The sequence below is a fragment of the Lottia gigantea genome (genome assembly GCF_000327385.1).
Source record: "Lottia gigantea unplaced genomic scaffold LOTGIsca_15, whole genome shotgun sequence".
Lineage (NCBI taxonomy): Eukaryota > Metazoa > Mollusca > Gastropoda > Lottiidae > Lottia > Lottia gigantea.
Genome location: NW_008707797.1, coordinates 128,223 through 141,990, shown reverse-complemented (window position 1 = coordinate 141,990; position 13,768 = coordinate 128,223). Strand labels below are relative to the sequence as shown.

The 13,768-nt window shown below is 33.1% G+C and overlaps 3 protein-coding genes across 3 annotated transcripts in view; 1 reads left to right on the top strand and 2 right to left on the bottom strand.

Annotated features, from left to right (window-relative positions):
• Window positions 1-1,226: 1,226 nt before the first annotated feature.
• On the bottom strand, window positions 1,227-1,535 carry LOTGIDRAFT_112632 (hypothetical protein; the record flags this gene model as incomplete). The annotated part of the gene is made up of 1 exon (XM_009050337.1): window positions 1,227-1,535. A coding segment is annotated over one exon (309 nt), but the record flags the coding sequence as incomplete, so codon positions are not given.
• An 878-nt stretch (window positions 1,536-2,413) lies between these two features.
• LOTGIDRAFT_157673 (hypothetical protein) lies at window positions 2,414-4,236 on the bottom strand (the record flags this gene model as incomplete). The annotated part of the gene is made up of 3 exons (XM_009050336.1): window positions 2,414-2,526; window positions 3,109-3,427; window positions 4,132-4,236. 3 exons carry the CDS (start codon window positions 4,234-4,236, stop codon window positions 2,414-2,416), a joined length of 537 nt encoding a protein of 178 aa, XP_009048584.1.
• Window positions 4,237-12,710: 8,474 nt separating this feature from the next.
• The window catches only part of LOTGIDRAFT_99224 (hypothetical protein), a gene marked incomplete at both ends in the record, with an annotated part of 3,412 nt that continues 2,354 nt past the window's right edge, over window positions 12,711-13,768 (top strand). Inside the window, one exon of the mRNA XM_009050335.1 lies at window positions 12,711-12,986. Within this exon, the coding sequence (XP_009048583.1) occupies window positions 12,711-12,986 (276 nt within the window). The remainder of the gene's footprint in view (window positions 12,987-13,768) is intronic.

Sequence of the window (13,768 nt, the reverse complement as noted above, 5' to 3'; positions counted from 1 at the left end):
GGTAAAAACATTCAACCTGAGTGATCCTCATATAAAACAAAACCTCTTGAAAGTAAGTTTTAAGTATAAGAAATGACAAATATTAATTTTCCAAGAAAGCAAGTATTCTGATACTCATATACACTGGTCAGAAAATAATTACAATACCTGTTTATTCACAAGTAATTCATAGTCTACATACCACAACCAGTGCCTTTGTGAATAGACAGACTGTCAAATTACACACATCCCCGCCCTTCCCGTATTTAATTGTTTAATAGTTCTTACCTTGTCGATTGTCTATTGAAATAAGGATCAACAAGCAGGTAGAGTCTTGAAGATAAAAGTAAAACTCGATTAAGCAAATTTCCTAGTCTTTGTTTGTATTCTGATGACTAAGATTTATCTTTTAGATATTTTACCTGACTCTCTGGGAATTCCCAGTTTATTCAGAAATTACTTGGCAAATTGTCACACTAAAATTTGAAAAGATAATAGAAAACAGGGTTTTCCCGATTCGTGTTTCTATTTTTATCAATTTATACTTTCTCTCCGGAAATTTTCAATACTCAGAATATATCACAAACCCTTGGCAAATTTTCAACTAAAATGACCCTGACTCGATAGTGATTACCAGTTGCTTATTGTTGCGAATAAAAATACCGGTTGTAAGTTTCGAACGCAACTCTCATCAGTAACGTATCTAGGAAACACCAGTAGAGGGGGGGTGAACAGGGGTCACAAAATTATCAGGGGGCATTTAGCCCCCTACAAATAAGTCTACCCCAACTTTAATTTTAACAAATTAAAAATAAAAAATTTTTTTTTAAAGTTTTGGCCTTAAATATGTATCAGAATGGACCAATTCAAATCTTTTCATCGAAAATTTTCTTGAGAGAACTCTCTCAGGCGCTCCATGAGAGACCTGCAACTGTGACACCTATGTCCCATTTTGTCAGTCAACCCCCTATTTGTACCCTCAATCCCGCCACTGGTATCTTTTTTAACTACATTTCTGGGCCAAATTCCGTCACTGATACCCAGTGCATTTTTTAGGAAATAGCTGGCCTCTTCACCACGCACATTGTTCTAATGTTGTTTTCAGTAAGTATGTGAGTGTTGTTTTCAGTAAGTATGTAAGTGTTGTTTTCAGTAAGTATGTAAGTGTTGTTTTCAGTAAGTATGTAAGTGTTGTTTTCAGTAGGTATGTAAGTATTGTTTTCAGAGTAAGTATGTAAGTGTTGTTTTCAGAGTAAGTATGTAAGTGTTGTTTTCAGTAAGTATGTGAATGTTGTTTTCAGTAAGTATGTAAGTGTTGTTTTCAGAGTAAGTATGTGAGTGTTGTTTTCAGTAAGTATGTAAGTGTTGTTTTCAGTAAGTATGTAAGTGTTGTTTTCAGTAAGTATGTAAGTGTTGTTTTCAGTAAGTATGTAAGTGTTGTTTTCAGTAAGTATGTAAGTGTTGTTTTCAGTAAGTATGTAAGTGTTGTTTTCAGTAAGTATGTAAATGTTGTTTTCAGTAAGTATGTGAGTGTTGTTTTCAGTAAGTATGTCGCTTTACATTCTTCATTCGTTTAGCTAATAACCCTTGATTTCATAAAATTTGATAAGAATATATTTAACTTATTTAATTCAACAATCAATGATATAAAATATAGAACAAAACCGATAAAATAGAAAACAATAAAGGAAATAAAAAACGAAATAAAAACAATGATGATTAAGAAAGCAAAAGATAATTTAGAAGTTAAAATGACAATTTAAAAATTTAAAAAAATATCACAATATTATTAAAGGCTATCTCAAGTTAGGTGGTGTTAAGAGGATCTTAAACGGAAAGACTTCACGACTATATATATTTCTACTAGTATTCCTATAACTATTATTACAAGTAATGTCAGTGTCACCTTTGCAATAAGAAACCACTTATCTGAAAGATAATTAAAAACCATTAGAGTGTTCAAAATACAGTTCAAGGGAGAGAATGTATGGAAACAATATAGTCAGGGATATTAGTCAATTATATACCCGGATGCATATATATTTTGCATATAATATTAGCCTTCTTATAGAGACAGATTCGCCATTTTCGAGGATCTACATATAATATTAGCCTTCTTATAGGGACAGATTCGCCATTTTCGAGGATCTACATATAATATTAGCCTTCTTATAGGGACAGATTCGCCATTTTCGAGGATCTACATATAAAATCTCATATGATAGCAGTTTAAAAATTTCCAAATTCAAACATTCACTCTTTTTTCAGCCAAATTTTGCAATTTTTGACATTCGTGGGTCTGTAGGTTGTATGTATATTGCTGAAAGTCGGATGTGTTGGATGTGTAACTTAGACGTTTATTTTTGTTTATTAAGAAAATATTATATATACTTGCCACAGGCATTGGTGTTGTGATTCACATGGTACATACTTATTACTTGAGAGATAGGATTGGATCATCTCTGGAAGTTACCATATTCTCAGATGTTGAATGAGATTCAGAGTTAGTTTTAGACTCTCCACAGACTGCATCATTCCATGGAGTACCTGGAATTGAATATATAACTAGAGATAGCCCTTTTCAAACAAAATATCGATAAAAAAATTTAATTGTAACAAGAAACATTCTCGGGGGTTAAATCGGGTCTTGAATATATGAAAAAAAACAGAAGTATTAGAATTATTATGGTATCGCCTATCAAATTAATTCAAATACGTCTCTAGAAATTTCACTTTTTATTTCGCTGGTTTTTCTCCCATCTGAATATTTTCGACAAGGTTTTAATAAGATATACGGTGTGTGTATGTTCAAGCTGTAATGACCTTACAAATACTTATGATTTAATATCATAAAAAATCTATTTATGGGCTGCAACGGAGTCACAAGAAAAGATGAGTCGTCATTGTAATTTTCAAATACGAATGATGGAGGATACACACAGGACTAAGAAGGCCAGAATTTAGCTGTGAACACGAATACTGGTAAGCTCACTGTAGCAATTCCCATTACCGATATTAGTGTACGATTGATTGAAAGGATGTACCCCCGTGACAAGACAAGGGCTATTATCTTTGGTCAACCAAGTGGACAGGACGGAAAGGTGGACAAACATATAAATGGATACACACCTTGTATTAGTATTTCTCCAGGACAAACTCTGTGAGTCAGACAAATTCCAGTGTCTCCCAGGTATACATGCCAGTATTTACCAGAAGGACACAGGCATTCTGTGTCATTTCTTTCGGTACATGCTTTTACCAGATTTCTTTCAGGTTCACAATCAGTGCAGTGACTACAAGAGGTTGCATGGTTGGCACTTTCCATGTAATGGTCTGCGGGACATGTTTTACAAGTTGAAAGTCCTTCATCGTTTTCACAATCTTTTACCCAATGTTCTCCAGCTGGACACAATTGACACCAGTGTCCTTGTTTAGATTGGTACATTCCCTACAACATGATAGGATAGTTTGCAAGGCGCAAGGCATAATAATAAATATTCAGGTAAGGTATTGTTAAAAGATAGCTTATCAGGCAAGGTAATATATGCCCACTGGCAGCTTTGATATTGAATAGAAATATTTAGCAGTACAGTAACAATCATCAGTATGAAATATTCAACCTTCAGTCATACACTTCTTTTGAACCCTCTGATACTGAATAATATTTCCAAGTTTTATCAAAATTAGACAAGAATCGTGTCTTTTAGTGTTTTATACTAGCTAAAAATTGAAAGTGTTTTCAAGAACAGGGTCAATAACTCATATCAAATACTATCCTTGGGTGATAACAAATACAAATTGTGTCTTGTAGAGTGTTTACGAGTCATTGTGGATGGACTCCGACGGACGGACATGGGTGACGACAATATACACCCCTGATTTCATGTGGGCGTACACAAAATAGGTCAATAGAAAGTAGAGGTGTTCTAATGATCTGGAAAAATACCAGTTTGTCTCACAATTAAACCTTTTTTCACATGAATCTGTGTTATATGTGATATTTATATATTTTTTATATTGATTATTGTATGAATGCTATAAATAAAAAGAAAAAAAAATCATGATAAGCTTATTACGAAGGGATTTCTGTATATACATCAATTCATCTAATTAACTGTCTGTGAAATAATTACATGTTACATAGTAATTTACCTGTTTGTTTTCCTCTTGTAGTTCTCTGTTATTTGTTGGCAAGGTTGAGCCGGCCACCAGTGCTGTCAAAGACAGGAAAACAGAAACACAAACAAAACCTTTCATGTTGCGACAAATTTGTTACATAAAACTGAGGCTTTTTTGTCTGATTGGACACCTCTATACTGTAATCCTTTTTGATCTGCGTTCAAGACGATTGCCTGAAATATTAATTACAATCTTAATAAATAAACAAACATAAACTTTCTTATCAATTATCTATTGCGACCTATAGTCCTAAAATTTAGTGACTTTGGAAGATAACTCTGACACTTAAATGCACTTCATGCTAAATTGTGACTATCGGTTATCATATTATACATTTTATTATCATTTTGGATCCGTATCTTGCGAAGTTTTTGTTTTCATTGACTTTGTTTACAAACACCTATATAGTCAAACGCAGATATTTTTGCTTATCCGGGTACTGACAAAACATAATCACAACCAGTGCAGTATATTTTAAAGGGTATTTAGAATATATATGTCGTTTTTAATTAATGAATACGCTTGATGTTTTGTAATTTTCATATACAGAAGTAGGCCTATGTAGGCCTAGATTATAGTTAGGCCAAGCCTACAACCACTCTTTAGTCTATTGTCTCTTTTTTATTAATTTTATAATCCCTTCTTTCAAATTTCCCCTATCATTTATCATAAAGATTTCTTATAATTACATATTTGATAAAAGACCGTCAAGTGATTTTCACATAGCCTATTAAAATTATGGCATAGGACATTCGATTATCTCAGATACTAGGCTAGGCTGCGTCTATCCCTTTCCTTTATGCTTCTTTAAAGATAACCTTTGATATGAGGAAATTACGCTGAATTTTTTCAAATATAAAGTTACAACTGCATATTAATGTTTATTTGAACACAAAGAGCAACCTTATGCCGTATTCCTTTAATACGCGATCAAGTTAATCGAGTAGGGAACTCTTCTGATCCGGGAGGTACAACGAACGTTTTCTCAACTCTTTGAATTTATCGAACATAAACAGTCCTTCGGCAACCACCGTGTGAGTAATCTGTTAGTAATCTGTTAGTAATCTGTTAGTAATCTGTATCAACCGAACTTAGAAGTGCTTACTTTTACCTCCACGAGAGTTTAGCTACGATCGTAATAATAATTTTTGCGAACTTTGAGTTCCCTTGTACGTCGATCGGCAAGATTGACCTTTGACCTCGCAGTTTTCTTTGATCTATATTGTGTGCCGTCATAGACTTGATTTGTCATTTAATCGAACTTTGAAACTAAAATTTAAATCCTAAAGAGGGATATCTTTTATTTCATTTTCCTTAGTGTAACTTTTTTGTTACTTTGTATTTTACAGCTTTTTACAATAATGATCGTCGACTTTGAATAAAGTTCTGAATGTAAGAAGTGGCGGTCTTGTTATCTATCTGTTAAGCCATACCCTTTGGTGAGGACAGAATAAACCTATTGACTGTTTTATTAACGTCGTGACCTTATGATGCGCAACCATGACGATGGCCCATATTCCGACGCCTCTGATCGATTGAACTAAAAATGTCTCTAGGCCTTTTCAAAGAAAACCTTATCACTACGAGAAAATGGTGGCTATACACCGCAATCAAAGAGTTTGGTAATTTGATGCCGAGAACTTTATAAAGCTATGAAAAATTTGACTTGAAACGATACGTGCGTACTGAATTGGGGCTAAGAGAACTTTAAGCAAGTTATAATATTATTGAAAATCAGAGTGTCCAGAAAACTTATTTTGTAATTCACAATCTATAACCACGGCGTTGCTTGGGAATCAACTCCTCCTCCCCTTGCACGTTTTCGCACTTTGTAGTCAGGAATAGTACTTACCTTGGCTGTAGTAAAATATATCTCAATAAGCAACAAATTGAATCGATTTCTTACCTAGTTTATATTATACCAATTGATATGTAAATTATGAGCATGTCATACAAAATATGCATTTTGTTTATGGCCCTGTCACACATTGACGATTAAGGCAGGCGTATAATACCCACTGCATAGGTACAGAAAAGTAGACGAATCATTTTGTGCATGCACGAAATCGTCGACGTATAACTACGTATGACTCATACGTCCCGTATGCGTGGAACGTAAGTTGCTTTGAACCTATGCTGAACTTGGACGACCACAGAACTTACTAAAGACATGTTTAAGTTACAGCTATCGTATTATGGCGTATAGTGCAGCATTTAGGAATATAAAATAAATATTGGGTGCCAGTTCGATATTAATTATACAGTATCTGTAAGTCAGTTCTATCGTCGTTCAGAAAACGTCAATACGTCACACTGGACAGAAATTCGACATATTCAGGTTCAAAGCAACCACTCATAGGTTAAAAATACGTTTTGAGTATGACAGCATACGTCGAATATTTTGTGCAAGTACAAGTACTAAATCGTCTTGGTTTTGTGCATTGTGTGATAGGGCCTTTACCTAGTAGTAGGCCTACCTTTCACACTTCATACACTCATGATCAAGTTTCAAAAGACTTTTTTAATGTATTTAGTGGGCGCTTTTTTTTAGTTTCAAGGTCAACTTGACTGACTGAATACCAATGTACCCAAAGAATCTAAAGCAGTGTATGATTTCGAATACAATTATATATATAATAATCAAAACTTGTGACACACACTCCAAATATTAAATGAAAACTGGTACAAATATTTTATAATCTGTAATAATTTCAGTAAGCCTTCAAATTAGCTATATCAACCATTATATAAACATGGTTGGATGTTGGTGGGGATTACGCGACTAACGAATGCCCCCTGCTTGAACCCCACCTATAATTTTTCCTAGAAACGGCACTGTCTAATGGACACCAAGAGAAATTAGGTTCAAGTTGATTTCCTCAATTATTTTGTGATTGAATGTGCCATCTTATCTGGATAAATTTCTGGTTTATACGTGTCAAAGCTTAACAAACAAACCAGGGCTTAAAAATCGTATTTCAAAATTACTTATAATATACATGTTACAATATTATTTTTTTCTTTATTCGGTGTCGTTTGATTTTCAGTTTTACATTCCACAGACTGATATAAAAAAAATCCGTACAAGCATGACACTCCGCTAATCAAAATCTTGTTCAAAGTATGGCAAAATCAAGAGTAAAAGTAACGTAGAAGAGAAGTACCATTAGGTGTTTTTACAAGAGTAAGCAATGCGCTTTTAATGTGTCAGTCAAAGCCCAAAATGCTCCTTCCCCCACCCTGCTTCACTGACAGTGGAAATCCGGACTGGAAAACCTGTAACATAAAGAGAATTGTGTATTAATATAATTATTCTATTTTAAATCATACAGTATGGTTACAGCACGAACAGATTAGAATCACATCACGTGGTAACGACAACCATTTGGTGTGATGTGTTCAGATGAATGTTGGGATATTGTAATAACTTGTCGTCTGGTTTGTTGCACGTGCCGCAAGCTGTAAAGATGATGGCGATACACTGCTCCATTGTAATCAGTTGATCTTGGCAACAATTTTAGAGAAGGGTTTGAAAACAAGCATGATGGGAATAGTCCAGATAAATGTGTCTGAGTTCCGGCAATCTGTTAAAGATCATTGCCAAGAGATTTGACAGTTGATGGTGGACAGAGTCCGCGAGAATCGTAATTGTAATCCACGTAAAGTCATCGTCAAGAGATTTGACCAAACACTTGATGGTAGACAGGATCCTCAACAGCTTTGTGAGTTTGTAAATTGATTACCATGTTTAAGGACCAGCCAAGAGAAGGGAATTTCTAAAACTTCAAGTTGCTATCCTAATTAAATACTTTCATAGATTTGACCAATGGAATCAGTAATTGAATTATTCGTTTATCAAGATCACAGTTCAATATAACTTCCCTCAACATGAAAAACAGAAAACAGAGATGGATAAGAATTCGGTTATATTCAGTTATATCACAGTAGTGTGATCTGAACTTCAAACAAATCCAACCTCTAGTCGGCGACAAAACTCGCTAGTGTGACCCTTGCTTTAGAATTGACTTATATTTTGTTCTATTAACCGTAGTGTGAACTCAACTTTACACAAAACAAGGCTTGATATAACGAGTTTTACACCCGGCAGGAAAGTACTCCAATAAAAGGCTAAGAAATCTGATCAAAAGACCGATAGAAACATCAGCAAATGGCGGATAGTTAGAAAAACACATTAGTGAAGGAAGACAAATATTTTAGCTTGTTAAAGTAAGGAAGACTGCGGCCATTACACATGATCTAATACCCTCCAGGCCGGAAGTAACTCGGTCCCTCCCGATATTGAAAACCGTACAAAATGGTGAAATTGTGAGAAATGTTGATTTTGTGGGTTGATAAAAACAGTTTAAAACTTGATCAAAGATTTGTAGGAATATTTATGATCTTTATAAGTTTAAACATCTCGTTTTAACCAATAGAAATATAACTTACATAATAAATACTGTACCACAAATTATAAAACAATTCAGACTAGTTGTTAGTTCAGTGGCGGCGCTAACTTCTTGGAACTGGGGGTACAAATAGGAGGAACATTGACTTAATTGGGGGGACAAATATCGAGATTGAGATTGGAAATGAGGCTGAGCAAAAGGGCAAGTCTGGTCGAAGAAAGTTCTACCCCAAAAATTTTACTGATTTAGTACATTGTGACACATATTTGGGGATAAAGATAAAAATGATGTTTGGGAATTTCACAAAATTGAAGAAGGGGTAGCTACAAACTAGTTTTATGAAGGAGTAGCACCCCAACCGTCCCATCAACCCCCTCATGTACCACCATGTTAAAGTTAGTGAGTCGACAACACGCTGACTTTAATACACAACAAATAGTAATATTAAACATCATATTTATAAAACAAATTATAATCTTGAATGTCAAGTGAGTTCGAATCTTTCTCTAAAATTTGATCAGGTGAAAGATGTCGATTGATATTGGAACTATTATAAAAACATCCCCTAGAACCAAACTGTAAACAATCCGCTTGAAATTACAGCTCGACATATTTTCATTTTTGTAATTTAGTTGATGTGGTAGCCTAGGCCTACACATCATTTAGGCTATTCTATTCTATGGTCATCACCCACATTAGATTAGAATTAAAAGTTCTAGATATTCTAGGCTATAAACTCTTCACAGTGATAGGCCTATCTAGTTTTTGAAAAGGATGTCAATTTTTCACGATTGGTTGTCACTGTAGTAGGTTACGGGATTGTAAATTAGGCCTCTTGAGGCATTGGAGACAGCTGCCACCTCCATCTTTTTATCAGATTTGTTAAAATTAATTTCGCACCATGACGTAGGCCTAGCTCTAGAGCCCCTAATTTCAGCTACAAGGAAGTGTCTGGCCAAACATCCGTTTGAATTACTCCCTAGTCAAACCTAAACTAGGCCTAATTTACGAGTCGAGCAATCAATTCAATGAAGGTATGATTTCTACTATCAGAAATAGCCTAACAAAACCCTGGTGGTTTGACGTCTGATCGGTTGATAGGAAGTGACGTCACTAGTAAGATAAGGGCGGCAGTAAATGTAGTAAAGAAAATAGAGTGGTTGACAGGAATATAAATAAAGTTTTAAAGAAGTGTAAAATGGAGTAATTAAGTTAGATAAATAAATAGTTTATTCTGTTTACACCAACTTTTAGATTGGCTGTTTATATTTCTTAACTTTACTCAACTTTCCACTTTCAAAAAATATATCAACTTTTCTTAAAGTGAATAATATCTTTCAGTTTACAATTTAAATTTAAATATCATTTTGAATTCAATTAGGCTTCATTATGTTTGAAACTTTTTAAGTTAAAAATATCATTTAATACTGACCGTTTGGTCGACTTAATGAAGTTTGTAGGGTATTAGGCCTATGTCTTAAAAAGTGACAAAAAACATATTAGTTTTGAAGTTTTGAAAAAAAAATACAGCTTCTGCCAATAATAAAAAGGTATATATGCCTATTTTAAAAACCAATATTCCAACTGGAATCCAAATTACCAAAGTGATTTGGTTCCATGTTGACAGAAACAGTAGTAAGTAACTGGTAAACTAATTGATAGCCCGAGGGGTAGAGAGATAACCCCGGGGGTAGAGAGATATACAACTCGAGTACCGTTATCTTACACCTAATATAAATATACCAGATAACACAGTTTTACTTGTATACCAAACATTGTCCTACTCTGATAGTGTTTTTACTGGAAATATACAAACTACAAAGTCTGTATACTCTACCATTATAGAAACATGTCAAATTTAAATTGGACTTCATCAGAACGATACATCCTACAGTAGATACTTCAAGGGGTGATTTCTGATCTTTGTACGTATATCGGGACACTGATAGCATCGACTTGCACCCTTCCAATTTTAATTCAAACGTCTGTGGTTCCTGCAATTCTACTGACCAGATAAGATGTCACAAAATCCTTTTATATTATATAAGGCTCCGCGAGATAGTGACGTCATAAAACGCTTAATTTTAGAAGAATTGAAAGAACCTCACACGTCTGACTGAATATTGGAATGGTGCAACTTGATAGTATCGATACGCATAACAAATTTGAAAAACCTCTCCTAGCAGACGACACTTACATTATTTATGCAAGCAGACGACTTAGCTATCCCACTGTTAAGTTGTATTATAATTTAAACCATGACAACATACCATCGACTATAGTATAATATAATACACGCCCAGATTCTACCAGTCACGTGACACGATTCCTGATATTTGAAGAACTGTCTTGAAGAATTATCGTCAAACTGGACTTAGAATATATTAGCATCACTTAAAAATAATTATCTAAGTTTTGAGATTAAAGAAATTGTTTATTGTTTATCTAATTAACTCCAATTAACAGAACAGTTGTAATTAGTTGTTTTTATCTCACGGAGTATAAGTTGGTTTCATTCAAGCTTTTGGAAATAATTCTTTAAAAACCGCTGAATAAGGTAAGAATGTTATATTTTTATGATAATTAGATTAAAATATTTTGTATTTTGATATGAGAAGAGTTTTTTTGTACTATAGAATATTCTCTTTGTCGATTCAAGCTCCTGTTCGGAGGAATTCTCTTACTGTGTTACAGTTTACAGCAAAGTAGATTTTATTACATTTTCAATTTAATCTTTATTACTCAAATTGACAATAATTATTTAAAAGAAGTATGTTCTCTTCTTGTGAGCTCGGCCAGTGCTTCTATAACATTCAATGAGCACTTAGTAAAATAAATACAGTCTGCTTTCCCTAATACTGTACCTGTACCATGCCCTATCTTGTTACATAATACATAATACAATCCTATATTATACAAACCTATATTATACAAACCTATATTATACAAACCTATATTATACAATCCTATATCATACAAACCTATATTATACAATCCTATATTATACAAACCTATGATATACAATCCTATATTATACAAACCTATGATACACAGTGTTTTGTAAAGATAATAATTTTTCGCATGGATTATTTTGAATAAAGTTTATTCATGTGTTAAGTTTGTTTAGGCTCTCATTTTACACGCAAACTTTTCTTTAGTGCATAGTTTTGGATCTTCACACAAATTTATATTTAAAAACATATTTTGGCATATTTGGAGAAATTTATGTATTTATCTGTGAAATTTGGTCCTTTTTGTATTTAGTCGATAATCTCTGGGTCCAAAATTTCATTTCATCTTTACCTGTGTCCGAAACTTTTCATTTTGTTCAATATCTTTAGATATACACACAAAATGATGTTTTAAATGTTGAATATCTGTGAAGAAAATGATATATTTATATATAAAATTTGGTCTCGCCTTCTTTAACATCAACTGATTTTATTTTATATTTGAATGATAAGTTATCTTATTATGTCATCAGTTGAAACTAGGCTTGTGATGTTAAAATTAAAATATTCTGATATAATGTGAAATATTAAAGACAATTTTAATCGTCTGTTTATATTTTACCGCCTTTGATCTATGAATATCAGCAACCGTTTTTAATTAGATATAATTAAACTAGCCTACATTACTTGTATGTTTTAAATCAAATTCACATTTTCAGAAAGTAGAATATTTTATCCTATTTCTTACTCTGTTTAAAATACAACTGTCTCCAGTATCAGATATTAGTACGTAGCTCTTGTTTTAAAATATTTTACCGTATATTATTATGAAATGTTTTTACAATGTCTAGGAAACCGAACAAAATATATCAAGAAACAACCAAGTTTTTGACTCTTATTTAATGTTGCATTCCCCGATGTTTGTTATATTGAAATTCTGTCGTCCTCTGGGATTCGATCTTTGAGAGAGTCCACAAAGTTGAAGTGTTTTTGTCTGATATTTTTGGTTTCAAAGCTAAAATAATTTAGAAATTTATATTTTAATTGATAAATTAGTTTTTAATGATATTGATGGCAAAAAGCCGAAATAAAAATTTTTGAATATTTACATTGAATAGATTGCGAATTGTCTTCAAATCTCGGAATTTATTTTGTAGAGTCTCGACGATTATCTGGATGTACAGGAAATAGAATGCCCCGTAGAAGAAAAGAAGACCAAGAACGGGAAGATAAATTTGTGAAACCAGTTCAGAGAAATGCCGCCAATGCAAGGGAAAGATCTCGAATGCGTGTTTTAAGTAAAGCATTTGGAAAATTAAAAACGACATTACCGTGGGTACCAGCTGATACAAAACTTTCAAAATTAGATACGTTACGACTTGCGTCTAGTTATATAGCACATCTACAGCAGATATTAGCTGCGGATTTCGACACGATTCAGCATTCTTACGTTCATCCTCTTAATTTGGTAAGTTGTCTTATTTTGTATTATACAGTATATATTGACTAATTTATTTTGATTTAATTTAATTCAATAATCGGAGTTATTTTAGTTATTTTTTTTGGATTATTTTTTAGTATTTTGTGGAATACTTTAATCAAATAGTTTGGTTTTATTTTTACTTCTTTTCTTTTTATCTTTTGTGAATTTTAAATTAGACGTCTGTGGTTCTTGCAAATTCACTAAATAAGTGTAGGATGACGTCACCCCCGCAAAATTTGCTTGTATCACATAAGACTTTTGCGGGGATAACGTCATAAAACACTTAGTTTTGATAGAATTGCAGGAACCACAGACGTCTGATTCAAAATTGGAATGGTGTAAATCGAAGCTATCATTGTCCCTGATATACATACAAAATTTGGAAAAAACTCTTTACAATCCCTTTAATATTTCTGTTTTGATACCAAAAGGAAGTTTTTATGAACTCATTATTAAGTGCAGAAAAGTAGGACGTAAAACTCCATTCATTTCATTTTCCATTTAAAAACTGAAATATGTTTGAAGTTATTGGTGTGACATTTATAAAGAAATTTAAGTTTATCTCAAGTTATTGTAGTGACAGGTTAAACATGTTGTTCGCGACTCACGAGTGATTTTTCACAGCGGGTTCTTTGTAGGGTGCCATGTTTAATTAACTCTATAGAAATACAACCCTCGTAACTCTAAAACTCATACTGTATCTGATACATACTGGTTACTCTTCTTCTGTTACTTTCAAACATAAACCATCTATTTCTGTTTACATA